General features: G+C 48.9%; 1 protein-coding gene across 1 annotated transcript in view; it reads left to right on the top strand.

Annotated features, from left to right (window-relative positions):
* The window catches only part of LOC143927175 (transmembrane O-methyltransferase homolog), a 53,030-nt gene extending 45,386 nt beyond the window's left edge, over positions 1 to 7,644 (top strand). The window contains exon 4 of the mRNA XM_077451128.1: positions 7,289 to 7,644. Coding sequence (XP_077307254.1) covers positions 7,289 to 7,609 — 321 coding nt within the window. The 3' untranslated portion in view covers positions 7,610 to 7,644. The remainder of the gene's footprint in view (positions 1 to 7,288) is intronic.
* Positions 7,645 to 16,199: the final 8,555 nt, after the last annotated feature.

Below are 16,199 nucleotides of genomic sequence, written 5' to 3'. Positions count from 1 at the left end.
TCAGTAACCAGAATGGATGGTCAGCCAAGCCAGAAGTCAGGGATCAACTTAGAGAAACAGCCAGGGCCAGATTAACGTAGGGGCTATTGGAGCTGCAGCTCCAAGCCTCTACCTTTAATATAGGCCCAGCAGGGTTGGACTGACCATTTGGGCACTGCCATTGCCCTACTGATGCTGTCCACTGCCAAAAAACCCAGCCCCAAATGATTTTGATAAAAAAAATATAAAAAAAATTAATTGTAAAAAATTAATTATAAAAAGAAAAAAAAAAAAAAAACTGCTGACACCGTCCAGTGCACTACTTACACCATCTACTGCCATCTACTGGAAAAAAAAAATAATAAAAAAGTAAAATTGTAAAAAAAAAAAAAAAATAAGAATGTAAACAATAAAAGATTGCAATGAATAATTAAAAAAGTTTTAAAAATTAAAAAAAAAAAGTATACAGGAAATTTGGGCTCATTTGCACGGGTTCTCTTGCACATAGTGTGAATGAGCAGTTTGTTAAAAAAAAATACCTAATTTGTTTTATTAAAAATTTGATTGCGTTTTAATTTTATTTATTAACCATAAAAAACTGCCCTCCAAAGTCCTCAGCACCAGGCCCATGATGCTCTGAACCCGGCCCTGGAAACAGCAAGCAGGATCTGGAGCCAGAAAGGATGTCAGCCAAGTAAGTCTTAAAACAGGATCGCAGGAGATAGTCTCCGTGATGTTGACCAAGGCGAAGGCAGAGATCCTCTGGACTGGATGGCTTAGGTAGGCAGGACTGACGAGCAGGATCATCTATAGGTGAGTAACTGTGGAGAGAGATGGGAGCTGGCAATTAGCCGACAGCTGAGCGGCCAGCTCTGAGAAGAAAGGGCTCAGCCCAGCCTTGACAGGAATACGGGGATGTGCTTATTGTTGTTATATCAAGAGGGGCCCTTCAGTCTGTTCTACTACTACTGGTAGAAGTGTTGTTGATTTTTCATGTATTAACTTCAGCACCAGGTTTCTGGTATATGTAGTTACATGCGATTTATGCAACATTCAGTATGTGGGTCGCATGACGTGCAGACTGAAGGATCGCCTTTATGATCAATTAAGAGACATTGAGAAAAACCACTCCACGGATGTGGACATTGGAACATAGTCCATAACAAGGAGGTCTCCAGTTTAGTTATTCAGGGGATTGAAGCTCTAGTGACACCCCCCTAGGGGAGGCGACAGATTTAGAGCGCTTTGCAAGAGGGAAGTTTACTATATTTTTTCCCTCAATACCAGGAGACCAGCAGGATTACATTTTGAGTGGAATGTCTCATATTATTACGATTAACTCTAAATTGAGGTTGATTTTTGTCATATATACATTTTTTATGTTTAAACTGATGTTTTATGGGTTTTTTCCTGCGTTTTTTCCTGCGTATGTTTTTTTAAAATTTAAATCTCTTATTTTTTTGGCATTTTTTTTCTGTTTTCTCTGCATCTTTTCTGCATTTTTAATTTTTTTTTTTTGCGTCTTTTTTTGCTTTCCTGCTGCTTTGCTGGCTTCCGTTGGGTCTGATAGATGTCGGAATGGGTGGGACCAAGCAGCTATCAACACAAGCCAACGATTGGGCAGCTTAAGAATGGGGGTGGGGCCACACAAACGTGGCGGCCTGCCCAGACCCCCATCCCATTGGCTGGTATTTGATAGCCGTTTGGCCCCGCCCACCCCCCCTCCCTTCCCCCCGACATCACCGCTGAATTTTGACAGCTGGTCTCTCTCTCTATGCAAGCCTTGACGTTACATGACAGCATTTCAAGCTCACACACTCAGCGGCTCTGGTAAACATCACAATCTGCTGCCTGTGAAACTGTTTCACAGGCAGCGGGGGGCTGCGCAGGATCTTGAATGCAACATTTCTGGGCAGATCTTGGGAGACGGCATGGGTGATTAGGGTGTGCCCAGGCACAACCAGCACACCCCGTGCGCACACCTATGTATATATGCGTATCTTTGATATGTACATGTATATATAGAAATCCCTTTTTCTTTTTTTGTTTATGTTGACCATCTCGCTTTGTGGTCTATTTCCATGTTTTCCATTTGTTCTCAGGGGCCTCGCATGTATGTATGTATCTCTCTCTCTCCCCCCCCCCCCTTTTTTTTGGGCCACATGTGTTTGCAATTTAAAATCATTGAAAGCATCATGTGACATGTTTGAATCTGGTATATATTTGTCAAAAAATATGTGGTCATTTAGCTATGACTAAGCAACAATGATGTTGTGAAACGCGTCAGCTGTTTGTCCTGCTTGGGTTGTCACACGAACGTTGACTATTCATTACTATAAAGGCGGAGGGTAGCTGTCCAGAATCCATTTCTTCTATACTCCTGTTTATGTTTCTCAGTAACAACTTTCTGGGTAAGCTATATACAAACTGAGGACATGATTATATGGCTGCCGCACCGATAACTAGTCTTTACTGAGTAACATAATATATATGTCCCCTTCTTTTATAGAGCGTTGAGGTTGAACAACTCTGCCTACATATATACGTTTAGTTAGTCTGGATTTGGGAGAAGTGGGCATTTGGATTCTTTATTCAGTGCCCCCCCCCATCCTTCCCTAAGGTGACCCCTGTGTTTGCCCCCATAAATGGCTATCGCCCATATTTCTCCTTTCAAGGTTGGTCAGGCAAGCACAGCTTTTTGATTTTGTATGGATAGGATGCATGAAGATATGTATATGGGCTCCTTGAGCGTAGGGACCGATGTGAGTGTGCAATGTACAGGGATAGGGACAATTGTGGACACTCACTCAGGTTGAACTGGATGGACTGGTGTCTTTATTAAACCTTACTAACTATGTAACTATTTAAAAAGTAACAAAAATGTAGAGTATACGATAAGGATAACCTTCAAAAAGATACGACACTCGTGGAACATTTCTGTGCATATTTTGAATCAAATAGTAGCACCCTCCCGATCAGTCCTGAAGAAGCAAGTAAAACTTGTGAAACGCGTTGACTAACAAGTATGGAGGAACTGTGACATTGATCTGTGATATCCATGCTGACACCACATATAGATTTTTCACTGATGGACTTCTATTCATCACATACAATACTCGGCTGGATTTGTATCCCCATGCTTGGGATTGGGTATTGCGTTGACCTACTGAATGTAGAGGGTGCTGTAATGATTTTATACAAATCCTTTTTTATACATTTTTGGAATAAAGATTGTTATACATATTAAATAGACTGCCCCATGTTGTGCTTACAAACTCTGTCATGGTTTTTGAGAATGTAGGGCTCTACTTTCTCTTCTCTCTATATTTAATTTGGATGTTGGCAAGGTGAGGGTCCTTCCTCTGTAGACCCCTTATATTAGTGGTCAGTAGAAGAAGAACTCCTTTATCAGTGGTCAGAAGAAGAGGGACCCCTTATATCAGTGACCAGTAGAAAAAGGATTTCCTTTATATCAGTGGTCAGTAGAAAAAGGATTTCCTTTATATCAGTGGTCAGTAGAAAAAGGATTTCCTTTATATCAGTGGTCAGTAGAAGGAGGACTCGTTTATATCAGTGGTCAGAAGAAGAAGGACTCCCTTATATCAGTGGTCAGTAGAACAAGTACTCGTTTATATCAGTGGTAAGTAGAAGAAGGACTCCTTTATATCAGTGGTCAGTAGAACAAGTACTCATTTATATCAGTGGTCAGTAGAAGAAGGACTCTCTTATATCAGTGGTCAGTAGAAGAAGGACTCCTTTATATCAGTGGTCAGTAGAAGAAGGACTCCTTTATATCAGTGGTCAGTAGAAGAAGGACTCCTTTATATCAGTGGTCAGTAGAATAAGGACTCTCTTATATCAGTGGTCAGTAGAACAAGTACTCGTTTATATCAGTGGTCAGTAGAAGAAGGACTCCTTTATATCAGTGGTCAGTAGAAGAAGGACTCCCTTATATCAGTGGTCAGTAGAACAAGTACTCGTTTATATCAGTGGTAAGTAGAAGAAGGACTCCTTTATATCAGTGGTCAGTAGAAGAAGGACTCCTTTATATCAGTGGTCAGTAGAAGAAGGACTCCTTTATATCAGTGGTCAGTAGAACAAGTACTCATTTATATCAGTGGTCAGTAGAAGAAGGACTCTCTTATATCAGTGTTCAGTAGAAGGACTCCCTTATATCAGTGGTCAATAGAAGAAGGATTCACTTATATCAGTGGTCAGTAGAAGAAGGACTCCCTTATATCAGTGGTCAGTAGAAGATGGACTCCTTTATATCAGTGGTCAGTAGAAGATGGACTCCTTTATATCAGTGGTTAGTATAAGAAGGACTCTCTTATATCAGTGGTCAGTAGAACAAGTACTCATTTATATCAGTGGTCAGTAGAAGAAGGACTCTTTTATATCAGTGGTTAGTATAAAGCCGCGTACACACGGGCGGACTGTCTGTCCAACTTAGTCCGCTGAAACACATTTCAGCGGACAGTCCGCTCGTGTGTGGGCTTCAGCGGACTTTTTCAGCGGACAGTCTGGCGGACTAAGTCTTTCGGAATTTACGTAATATTGTCCGTCCAACTTTGGTTTCAGCGGACAGTCCGCTCGTGTGTAGGCAAGTTGGACGGACTAAGTATGGCGCATGCTCAGAAAGGATTTACACGGCCGAAGGTTGCATTGCAGTGTATTGGACGTCGTATTTCTAGTCCCGTTGTACGTGCCGTACACGTCATCGTGCAAGCTTTCAACGGACTGTCTGTTCATCGTGTGTGGTCAAGTCCGTTCATTCAAAAGTAGGACGGACTGTCCGTCGGATTGTCTGACGGACTTAGTTGGCCAGACAGTCCGCCCGTGTGTACGCGGCTTAAGAAGGACTCCCTTATATCAGTGGTCAGTAAAAGGACTCCCTTATATCAGTGATCAGTAGAAGATGGACTCTCTTAAATCAGTGGCCAGTACAAGATGGACTCTATTATATCAGTGGTCAGTAGAAGGACTCTCTTATATTAGAGGTCAGTAGAAGAAGGACTCTCTTATATCAGTGGTCAGTAGAATAAGGACTCTCTTATATCAGTGGTCAGTAGAATAAGGACTCTATTATATCAGTGGTCAGTAGAAGAAGGACTCTATTATATCAGTGGTCAGTAGAAGATGGACTCTCTTATATCAGTGGTCAGTAGAAGAAGGACTCTATTATATCAGTGGTCAGTAGAAGATGGACTCTCTTATATCAGTGGTCAGTAGAAGAAGGACTCTATTATATCAGTGGTCAGTAGAAGATGGACTCTCTTATATCAGTGGTCAGTAGATGAAGGACTCTCTTATATCAGTGGTCAGTAGAATAAGGACTCTCTTATATCAGTGGTCAGTAGAATAAGGACTCTATTATATCAGTGGTCAGTAGAAGAAGGACTCTATTATATCAGTGGTCAGTAGAAGATGGACTCTCTTATATCAGTGGTCAGTAGAAGAAGGACTCTATTATATCAGTGGTCAGTAGAAGATGGACTCTCTTATATCAGTGGTCAGTAGAAGAAGGACTCTCTTATATCAGTGGTCAGTAGAATAAGGACTCTCTTATATCAGTGGTCAGTAGAAGAAGGACTCTCTTATATCAGTGGTCAGTAGAAGAAGGACTCTCTTATATCAGTGGTCAGTAGAATAAGGACTCTCTTATATCAGTGGTCAGTAGAAGAAGGACTCTCTTATATCAGTGGTCAGTAGATGAAAGACTCCTTTATATCAGTGGTCAGTAGAAGAAGGACTTCCTTATATCAGTGGTCAGTAGTAGGACTCCTTTATGTCAGTGGTCAGTAGACGAGAGACTCTCTTATATCAGTGCTCAGTAGAAGAAGGACTCCTTTATATAAGTGGTCAGTAGAAGGACTCCTTTATATAAGTGGTCAGTAGAAGGACTCTCTTATATCAGTGGTCAGTAGAAGAGAGACTCTCTTATATCAGTGGTCAGTAGAAGAGAGACTCTCTTATATCAGTGGTCAGTAGAAGAGAGACTCTCTTATATCAGTGGTCAGTAGAAGGACTCATTCATATCAGTGGTAAGGGGAAGAAGGACCTATTATTAAAAGTTGGTGGAGAATGATCCCCTTATATTAGTGGTCAGTAGAAGGATCCCTTATATTAGTGACCGATGAGATAAGGAAACCCCTTATATTAGTGGTCATTGGTAGATGGAGCTCCCTTATATTAGTGGTAAGTGGATATAGACCTCCATATATTAGTGGTCTGTGGGAGAAACCCCCTTTATATTAATGGTCAGTTACATAATAACGCCCTTATATTAGTATCATATGAGATATACGTGGGCTGCCGTTGCTCGCCGCCTTCTGCAAATTCCTCTTCCCAGGCTGTGTCCGGCCTCAATACTCTCTGAGACACAAGTAAGCAGCAGATTCAGAATCCCTCACGGCTGTAGTTTTGGTTCACAGGCCAAAAAAAGCATCAGTATGACAGCCAGACAACTAGCATTTTCAGAAGTCCAGGTCGGCTATGGTGACTTTGCTTGGGCTGAGATGATGTCAGTGATCAGACTGTACATTGCAACTGTGTAGAAGGATGTGGAAGCATTTCCTTAGTCTCCCCTCCCCCAGTGATCAGACTGTACATTGTAACTTTGTAGAAGGCAGGAGGAGTCATTTCCTTAGTCCTCCCTCCCCCCAGTGATCAGACTGTACATTGTAACTTTGTAGAAGGCAGGAGGAGTCATTTCCTTAGTCCTCCCTCCCCCCAGTGATCAGACTGTACATTGTAACTTTGTAGAAGGCAGGAGGAGTCATTTCCTTAGTCCTCCCTCCCCCCAGTGATCAGACTGTACATTGTAACTTTGTAGAAGGCAGGAGGAGTCATTTCCTCAGTCTCTCCTCCCCCAGTGATAAGACTGTACATTGTAATTGTGTAGTAAGTCTCAAAGTGAGAGGCTGTAGCAAGGGCTAAGGTGTGTCCGACATTTGTGAACTAGCCCCGGGATGTACATGATTGTGTCATCTCTGAGCCAGTATCTCAGTCCAGGAAGTAGATGGTGACCCCGGTGCCTGAAAAAAGACGAAGCCACCCTTCTGGAGAGGAAAGCAGATGAAGCCATTGTCTGGGGGAGTCCTGTGATCTCTGGGGGGGGGGGGGGGTGAATACCTGGAAGGGTTACACTGATTTACATATATCTAATAAATAATAATAATAGATCTGGTGACCGCTCCCCTTTAAGTTGCACAATAATCTTGTAAGAGGATGATGGAGAGGATGTAGGTACCAGTGTCACTGTTCTCGTATTTCCCCCTTACGTTGTCATCTTCTGCCCCGCCTGCAGGTGGAGCTCCTGGTGGCTCCCTCGGATGTGGTTATCCCCCAGCTGAAGGACAAGCATGGGGTGCAGAAGTTGGATTTCATCTTCATGGATCACGGGAAGCGCTGCTACCTGCGGGACCTCCAGCTGCTGGAAGAAGTGGGCCTCCTGCAGGAAGGGACCATCATCCTGGCGGACAATGTGCTGTTCCCGGGGGCCCCCCATTTCATGCAGTATGTGAAGGCCTCCGGAAAGTACCAATGCAAGATGCACCGCAGCAGCCTGGAGTACTTCCGTTACATCCGGGACGGCATGGCAGAGCTGACCTATACCAAACTGATATGAGTACCGATCACCGATCAATAAAGACTTTTCTTAGAGCTCCGCCTCATTATTGGTGTTATGGTTGACTAGTCTAAAGGTCTGGGCTCCTGGGCCGTCATTCCCATCCCTCCTCTTCATGGTCACTGACCTGCAAATATGCAGGGTGGGTACTTTGCAGGCTGCATGTTTATCATAGGACATGAAGTCCTAAAACTGACTGTGCCCACTATGAGGGGCTCCCACCATCCCTGTGCTGAGTTCCCGGGTCTGTACACCCGCTGTGCCCATTATGAGGGGTTCCCACCATCCCTGTGCTGAGTTCCCGGGTCTGTACACCCGCTGTGCCCATTATGAGGGGTTCCCACCATCCCTGTGCTGAGTTCCCGGGTCTGTACACCCGCTGTGCCCATTATGAGGGGTTCCCACCATCTCTGTGCTGAGTTCCCGGGTCTGTACACCCGCTGTGCCCATTATGAGGGGTTCCCACCATCCCTGTGCTGAGTTCCCGGGTCTGTACACCCGCTGTGCCCATTATGAGGGGTTCCCACCATCTCTGTGCTGAGTTCCCGGGTCTGTACACCTGCTGTGCCCATTATGAGGGGTTCCCACCATCCCTGTGCTGAGTTCCCGGGTCTGTACACCCGCTGTGCCCATTATGAGGGGTTCCCACCATCCCTGTGCTGAGTTCCCGGGTCTGTACACCCGCTGTGCCCATTATGAGGGGTTCCCACCATCTCTGTGCTGAGTTCCCGGGTCTGTACACCCGCTGTGCCCATTATGAGGGGTTCCCACCATCCCTGAGTTGAGTTTCCGGTTCTGTACACCTGCTGCGCCCATTATGAGGGGTTCCCATCATCCCTGTGCTGAGTTCCCGGGTCTGTACACCTGCTGCGCCCATTATGAGGGGTTCCCATCATCCCTGTGCTGAGTTCACGGGTCTGTACACATGTAGTGCCCATTATGAGGGGTTCCCACCATCCCTGTGCTGAGTTCCCGGGTCTATACACCTGCTGTGCCCATTATGAGGGGTTCCCACCATCCCTGTGCTGAGTTCCTGAGTCTGTACACCCATAGTGCCCATTATGAGGGGTTCCCACCATCCCTGTGCTTCGTTCTCGGGTCTGTACACATGTAGTGCACATTATGAGGGGTTCCCACCATCCCTGTGCTGAGTTCCCGGGTCTATACACCAGTTGTGCCCATTATGAGGGGTTCCCACCATCCCTGTGAATGAATGAATGAATGAAATACTTGTATAGCGCACAATGCGAACTGAATCGCCTCTAGGCTGTCCATTATGAGGGGTTCCCCCCATCCCTGTGCTGAGTTCCCGGGTCTGTACACCCGCTGTGCCCATTATGAGGGGTTCCCCCCATCCCTGTGCTGAGTTCCCGGGTCTGTATACATGTAGTGCCCATTATGAGGGCTCCCCACCATCCCTGTGCTGAGTTCCCGGGTCTGTACACCCGCTGTGCCCATTATGAGGGGTTTCCCCCATCCCTGTGCTGAGTTCCCGGGTCTGTACACATGTAGTGCCCATTATGAGGGGTTCCCACCATCCCTGTGCTGAGTTCCCGGGTCTGTACACCGTCTGTGCCCATTAGAGAGGCTCCAGTGGCGGCTGGTGTGCTTTTTTTTGAGGGGGGGGCTGCAAATAACCACACCCCCCCCGCACGCGATCGGTCGGCAGCACCCTCCCATCAAGTCCAGCACTTGCCCCATCTAGGTTGCGGGCTCCTACGGGCGGTAGGCGGCTTGCGGGATCCTATGGGTGGCGAGCAGCGGCTCCTGCGTCCTCTCCTCCTCTTCTGCATCACGGCGTGCGGCTCCTCCTGCCTCCTCCTAGGCGTCCAATAAAATTGCCTGTCCTTTCAGCCGACCGTGTGAGGGATCTCAAGACCCGCTTCCTGATTGGATCAGTGTGGCGATAGCGAACATTCATTCGCTATTGTCACACAACTGGATGGGCTCGGAGGGCAGTTATCCGCTCCCCAAGCCCACCCTTTTTTCAAGCCTATTAGAGCCTCACATGCTTCAAAAAAAAGACACCTCCCCTATTAGAATCCATGGTCCGGCGCCCTGTATGTAGATCAGGGGGCCGGATGCATAGATGGAGGGGGCTCCACCATGCGCCCCTAATGGACGGGCCCGCCACTGAGAGGCTCCCTATTTATTCACAAACTGAAGCGTACTAAACACAGGGGGGAAAAAAGAGGATGAAAGCTGCAGATGACGGGGATCCCGGACAGAAGACGGGGTGATCGGAGAGGAGGAAAGGGGGGCCATTCGCTGAGACCGAACACCCTGTGGTTCCCCCTGCAGCAGCTGAGAGACTGCAGGGGGAGGGAGAGAAAGAGAGAGAAGCCAGCTGTGCTGCAGAGAGGAGGAACTGCCTGCAGTGCTGCACCATAAAGCTGCCCGGGGCCCCCCCCTGTTGAACTGATGGGGCTTGAGCCCCTTACAGGAGGGGTCAGTGCAACCCCCTTATCAGCGGCTCTGTACAGGCCAATGCATTTAAATGCACCTGATGGGTAGAATGTCCCCAATCAGTCAATATGTCATACATGCATGTCATGTAAAAGCAGCGTTGATCAGCTGAGTACGGCCGCGCACAGCCAATCACTTTTGCGGCTGGCTGCATGCGCCACCTGCGGCTCCCCAGATGGGGAACAAAGACAGGATTTTTCCCTCGAGCGCCTGAAGAGGATACTACAGCTGTGTAAAATTGGTCTAGCAGCAGGACAGTATTAATCAGGGATAACAGGCCTAACTGGTGTATGCCTAACTTATGTACATATTATCTATAGGGATAGGGGAATGTGACTGACGCAGCTCCAGCGCACAAATATTGCATCGCACCGGATTGCACGGAAATACACTCCTGTGCGCTGCGGTGCCAAACATAGTGCGCGTTCTTTTTTTTTTTGGGGTGATTTGTCGGTGTGTTGGCGGCCCATTCGTTTAATGCAACGCATCGGTCTGCCAAGGTGTGAATGGGCCTCAAGAGAACCCCATGAGTACCCTGTAATTGTGGGCTGCACATCAACGGTAAGATTATCGGGCGGCGTACAAAAATGACCTCGCGAACTTCAGATCGCGTGCATGGGGCTTTAGTCCATAGGGTTCAATATTGAGCTGGCTAACCCTTTTTGTCAAAAGTATTGGGACGCCTGCCTTTATATACACACACACATTGGCATCCCAGTCTTATGCTGGCCATACACTACACACCAGTGATGGTGAACCTCGGCACTCCAGATGTTTTGGAACTACATTTCCCATGATGCTCATGCACTCTGCAGTGTAGTGGAGCATCATGGGAAATGTAGTTTCAAAACATCAGGAGTGCCATGGTTCCCCATCACTGCACTACACGAACAAATCGGCTGAACCCAGTTTCGAAGAAAGGAACGTTCGGCCGCGAGCGCAAACGATGGTGCCATCATGTAATGACGGATAAATCGTTCAGTTTACATATACCTACTGCAGACAGACCGGACGGGAAACACATTAACCTTTCAATTTATCGTTCGTTCGGCAGAAAATTTCCAAACTTGTCCTTCGTTTTGTCGGCTCAAAAATGCCCAAACGATTATCGATTTTGTGTCCCCGTTAACTGGCTGAAAAAACCAATGAACGGTCTAAATGACCGAATTCCGGCCGATTTTTCCTATAGTGTATGGCCAGCACTAGTCCGTAGGGTTCAATATTGAGTTGGCCCCACCCTTTGTAGCTATAACAGCTTCAACTCTTCTGGGAAGGCCGTCCACAAGGTTTAGGAGGGTGTCTATGGGGAATGTTTGACCGTTCTTCCAGAAGAGCATTTGTGAGCTCAGGCACTGAGGTTGGATGAGAAGGCCTGGCTCGCAGTCTCCGCTCTAATTCATCCCAAAGGTGTTCTATCGATTTGAGGTCAGGACTCTGTGCAGGCCAGTCAAGTTCCTCCACCCCAAACTCGCTCGTCCATGTCTTTATGGACCTTGCTTTGTGCACTGGTCCAAATCATTTGGTGGAGGAGGGGATTATGGCGTGGGGGTTGTTTTTCAGGGGTCGGGCTTGGCCCCTTAGTTCCAGTGAAGGGAACTCTTAAGTAGGGATGAGGCATTGCCCGATCTCTGCAGCCGCGCATCGGGGCAATGTCTCATGGCCTGTGATTAGCACAGCGCTGCGCCAACTTCCTGGCGGGCTCTGCACGTGGAGTATGCAAACACGCCTGAGCTCATCCTTACTCTTAAGGCGTCAGCATACCAAGACATTTTGGACAGTTTCATTGTTTGGGGATAGCCCCTTTCTTATTGGGTTGAGGCCAGGACTATGTGCAGGCCAGTCAAGTTCCTCCCCCCCAAACTCGCTCATCCATGTCTTTATGGACCTTGCTTTGTGCACTGGTGGGCAGTCATGTTGGAACAGGAAGAGGCCGTCCCCAAACTGTTCCCACAAAGTTGGGAACATGAAATTGTCCAAAATGTCTTGGTGTGCTGACGCCTTAAGAGTTCCCTTCACTGGAACTAAGGGGCCAAACCCAAACCCTGGAAAATAACCCCCCCCCCACACCATAATCCCCCTTCCACCAAATGATTTTATACCAGCGCACAAAGCAAGGTCCATAAAGACATGGATGAGCGAGTTTGGGGTGGAGGAACTTGACTGGCCTGCACAGAGTCCTGACCTCAACCCGACAGAACACCTTTGGGATGAATTAGAGCAGAGACTGCGAGCCAGGCCTTCTCTTCCAACATCAGTGCCTGACCTCACAAATGCTCTTCTGGAAGAATGGTCAAACATTCCCCATAGACACACTCCTAAACCTTGTGGACGGCCTTCCCAGAAGAGTTGAAGCTGTTGTAGCTGCAAAGGGCGGAGCCAACTCAATATTGAACCCTCCGGACTAAGACTGGGATGCCATTAAAGTTCATGTGTGTGTAAAGGCAGGTGTCCCAATACTTTTGACAATATAGTGTATCTGCCCCCGGATGACAGCTTCTTTCGGCCGAGGTTTCTCACACAGGTGTCATGTGGGCTCCTCTTTAAGGCAGGGCCTTTGCACATGAGCCTGATTGCTCCTCCTGTGCTGGCTGCAGGTAGGATTGGATGTGGAGTCCTGCAGGTGAGCAGGCCGGGCATTACGGGAGAGGTCTGCGGTCACATCGTGTGCCGAGCACTCACCGTACAGCCCAGCTGTGTACATGGTGCCTGGCCATAAACTATACAATCTGATTGTACAATCTCCTTTAGATCTGCCAATAAGCACGTAGTGCCGGGGCCGGCTTGTCTAAATATATAAATTGAATGGATTTCTTGGGGATGTCCTCCATATTTGGTAAATCTGTTTGTTAAAAAAAATTGTACAATCAGGTGGTGACATTTATGGCCAGCTTAAAGTTCACCGGTTTTGGTGAATCTAAAGCTGACTGTAGAAGGATTGTAGGGGCACAGATAAAGGCGCTGTGTGCCAATATCACAGGCCGATGCAGGTCCTCCTCACACCCTGTGTGCATTCGGGGGACCCACATCTCATACTGGCATGGCTTTTTTTCTCCAGCACTGTATGTACTGGCAAGGGGTGCTGGGGGTCAAATTCTTCTGGCTAATGGGGGATCTATTGTTGCTGTGGAGGTCAAGTGCTGCTGGAAGGTCTGTTGATGCTGGCTGCTGAAAGATCTATAGTTTTGGGGGAGGGGGGGATCCATTGTCGTTGGGGGGGGGGGGGGGGGAATTATTTGTTTCTGGGGGGGTCTATTGTTGCTGGGGTAGTCCCATATTGCTGGGTGGGGGGGGGGGGGGTTGTTTCTGGTCATCTATTGTTGCTGGGGCAATCCTATTGCTGGGGGGGAGGGGTTGTTTCTGGTCATCTATTGTTGCACAGAATCTGTTGCTTGCTGCTGAGAGATCTATTGTTGCTTGGAAAAGGGGGGTATATTGTTGCTAGGGGGGATTTTGTTTCTGGGGCAGTCTATTATTGTTGCTTGGGTGGGGTCTATTGTTGCTGGGGCAGGCCTATCGCTGGGTTTTTTTTTTTCTGGTCATCTATTGTTGCATGGAATCTGTTGCTTCCTGCTGAGAGATCTATTGTTGCTGGGGGAAGGGGGGTATATTGTTGCTAGGGTGTATTTTGTTGCTGGGGCAGTCTATTGTTGATGACAGGGTTCTATTGTTGCTGGGGGGGGGGGTTGTTTCTTGGGATCAATTGTTGCTGGGGGTTATTTGTTGCACAGGATCTGTTGTTGCTGCTGGAGGGTCTATTGTTGCTCACTGCTGAGAGATCTGTTGTTGCTGGGGTAGTGTAATTGTTTGTGGGGATATTTGTTGCAGGGGGGTTTACTGTTGCATGCTGCTGAAAGATCTATTGTTGCTGGGGGTATTTCTTGCAGGGGATCTAATTGATTGCATTTCTTCTTCAGAATACTACAGTATTACTTTATTCTTCAAATTCCAAATTGCTTAGCACCACAAGTTTGTTTCTGTACTCTCTTAAAGGGGTCACTGTATGGGGGTGGTACCCAGGGATGGTGCTCAGAGGTGGGTAGGGGGTTGTACCCAGGTATGGTGCTCAGAGGTGGGTAGGGGGTGGTACCCAGGGATGGTGCTCAGAGGTGGGTAGGGGGTGGTACCCAGGGATGGTGCTCAGAGGTGGGTAGGGGGTGGTACCCAGGGATGGTGCTCAGAGGTGGGTAGGGGGTGGTACCCAGGGATGGTGCTCAGAGGTGGGTAGGGGGTGGGGACAAGCAGTTACTCAGAGGAGGAGCGGTGGGGAGGAGTACCTGCACCTATTCTCTCCGCCGCTCCATAGAAGAGACTGCAGGGTTCGAATAGGACAGCCTGAAAAAACAGACAGGTGACCTGATTGGACAGCCCGTGTGAAAGGGACCTTATTGAGTCGCGGCCCGTGCATTGGGGGTGCACGGGCGCCACCCCCCCCCCCCCCATCCATGTGCCCAGAGGCTTCAAAATAGGGTAGGCTCGGGGCGCAGAGAGTGCGCCCTGATCCCACCCAATTGTATGAGGATAGCGAATTAATTTTCGCTATTTCCACGCTAACGCTCCTCCCCGCCAATCAGGGAGGCAAGTCATCGGACCTGTTTCCCGATTGCCCAAAGCGTGGATGCCTGGCACTTAGGAAGAGGTGGCACAGAGGAGACACGGATGGACATCCCCTCTGCTCTGGTGGACTCGGGAGGACTGGCGGTAAGTGCCGGACCATCTGCGGGGGGGGGGCCGTCAGAGCTGCGGGGGGAGGGTTGCTGTACCCCGATGGTGCCCATCACATATGCAGTCTCGCCAGTGGCCGTCATATGCAGCCTGCCGGTGCCCAGCAGCATCACCAGTGCCCATAACATATGTAGCCTGCCTGTACCCAGCTGCCCCACCAGTGCCCATCACATATGCAACCTGCCCGTCCTACGCAGCCTCACCAGTGCCCGTCCTACGCAGCCTCACCAGTGCCCGTCCTACGCAGCCTCACCAGTGCCCGTCCTACGCAGCCTCACCAGTGCCCGTCCTACGCAGCCTCACCAGTGCCCGTCCTACGCAGCCTCACCAGTGCCCGTCCTACGCAGCCTCACCAGTGCCCGTCCTACGCAGCCTCACCAGTGCCCGTCCTACGCAGCCTCACCAGTGCCCGTCCTACGCAGCCTCACCAGTGCCCGTCCTACGCAGCCTCACCAGTGCCCGTCCTACGCAGCCTCACCAGTGCCCGTCCTACGCAGCCTCACCAGTGCCCGTCCTACGCAGCCTCACCAGTGCCCGTCCTACGCAGCCTCACCAGTGCCCGTCCTACGCAGCCTCACCAGTGCCTGTCCTACGCAGCCTGCCAGTGTCCGCCAGCCCCACCAGTGCCCGTCATATGCAGCCTGCCAGTGCCCAGCAGCCCCACCAGTGCCCGTCATATGCAGCCTGCCAGTGCCCAGCAGCATCACCAGTGCCCATTACGTATGCAGCCTGCCCATGCCAGGCTGCCTCACCAGTGCCCGTCATATGCAGCCTCACCAGTGCCTGTCATATGCAGCCTGCCTGTGCCCAGCAGCTTTACCAGTGTGCGTCATATGCAGCCTGCTTGTGCCCACATCAGTGGTCATCTCTGTGTGTGATTGAATTGCCCGGACCGCAGTAACAGTGTCCTGCCTAGTGGCGGTGCATCCATAAGGGCCCACGGGTGACGACCGCCACCCCCTCCATGACCAATGGATAGATTTATGCATAGCATGAATCTATCTATGGCCGTCGCTTCCATCTGCTATTCAGGCCCCTGACCCCTTTTCGGGCACCGGGTGCCTGAATTACAGCAGCGGGGGATTTTTTTAAAGCACCTCATTAGAGCCATAGGCTCTAATGGGCATCAAAAAAGGTGACCTGCGAGCGCCATGCTTGGTGCTCACAATTTACCCGGGTATGTTACAACAGTCAATGAATATTTACTTTCCTAACACTGAAACCCGTCATCTGATTGGCTGAAACGACAGGCGCTCTGATTGGATGCCTATCAGGAGGAGAAGACGGGAGGACACCGCTCACCGCTGCCCCACCAAGACGGGGTAAGTGCCGAGCAGACGGCGACGGGGGGGGGGGACACTGGCAGCGTTTGATGGGCACAGTGGCAGCGTTTGATGGGTAC

This window comes from Lithobates pipiens, unplaced genomic scaffold, assembly GCF_037356315.1.
Source record: "Lithobates pipiens isolate NorthernLeopardFrog02 unplaced genomic scaffold, aLitPip1_a1.2 Scaffold_23, whole genome shotgun sequence".
Lineage (NCBI taxonomy): Eukaryota > Metazoa > Chordata > Amphibia > Anura > Ranidae > Lithobates > Lithobates pipiens.
Note: the sequence above shows the minus strand (reverse complement) of the source record. Positions and strands in the feature narration are given on the sequence as shown.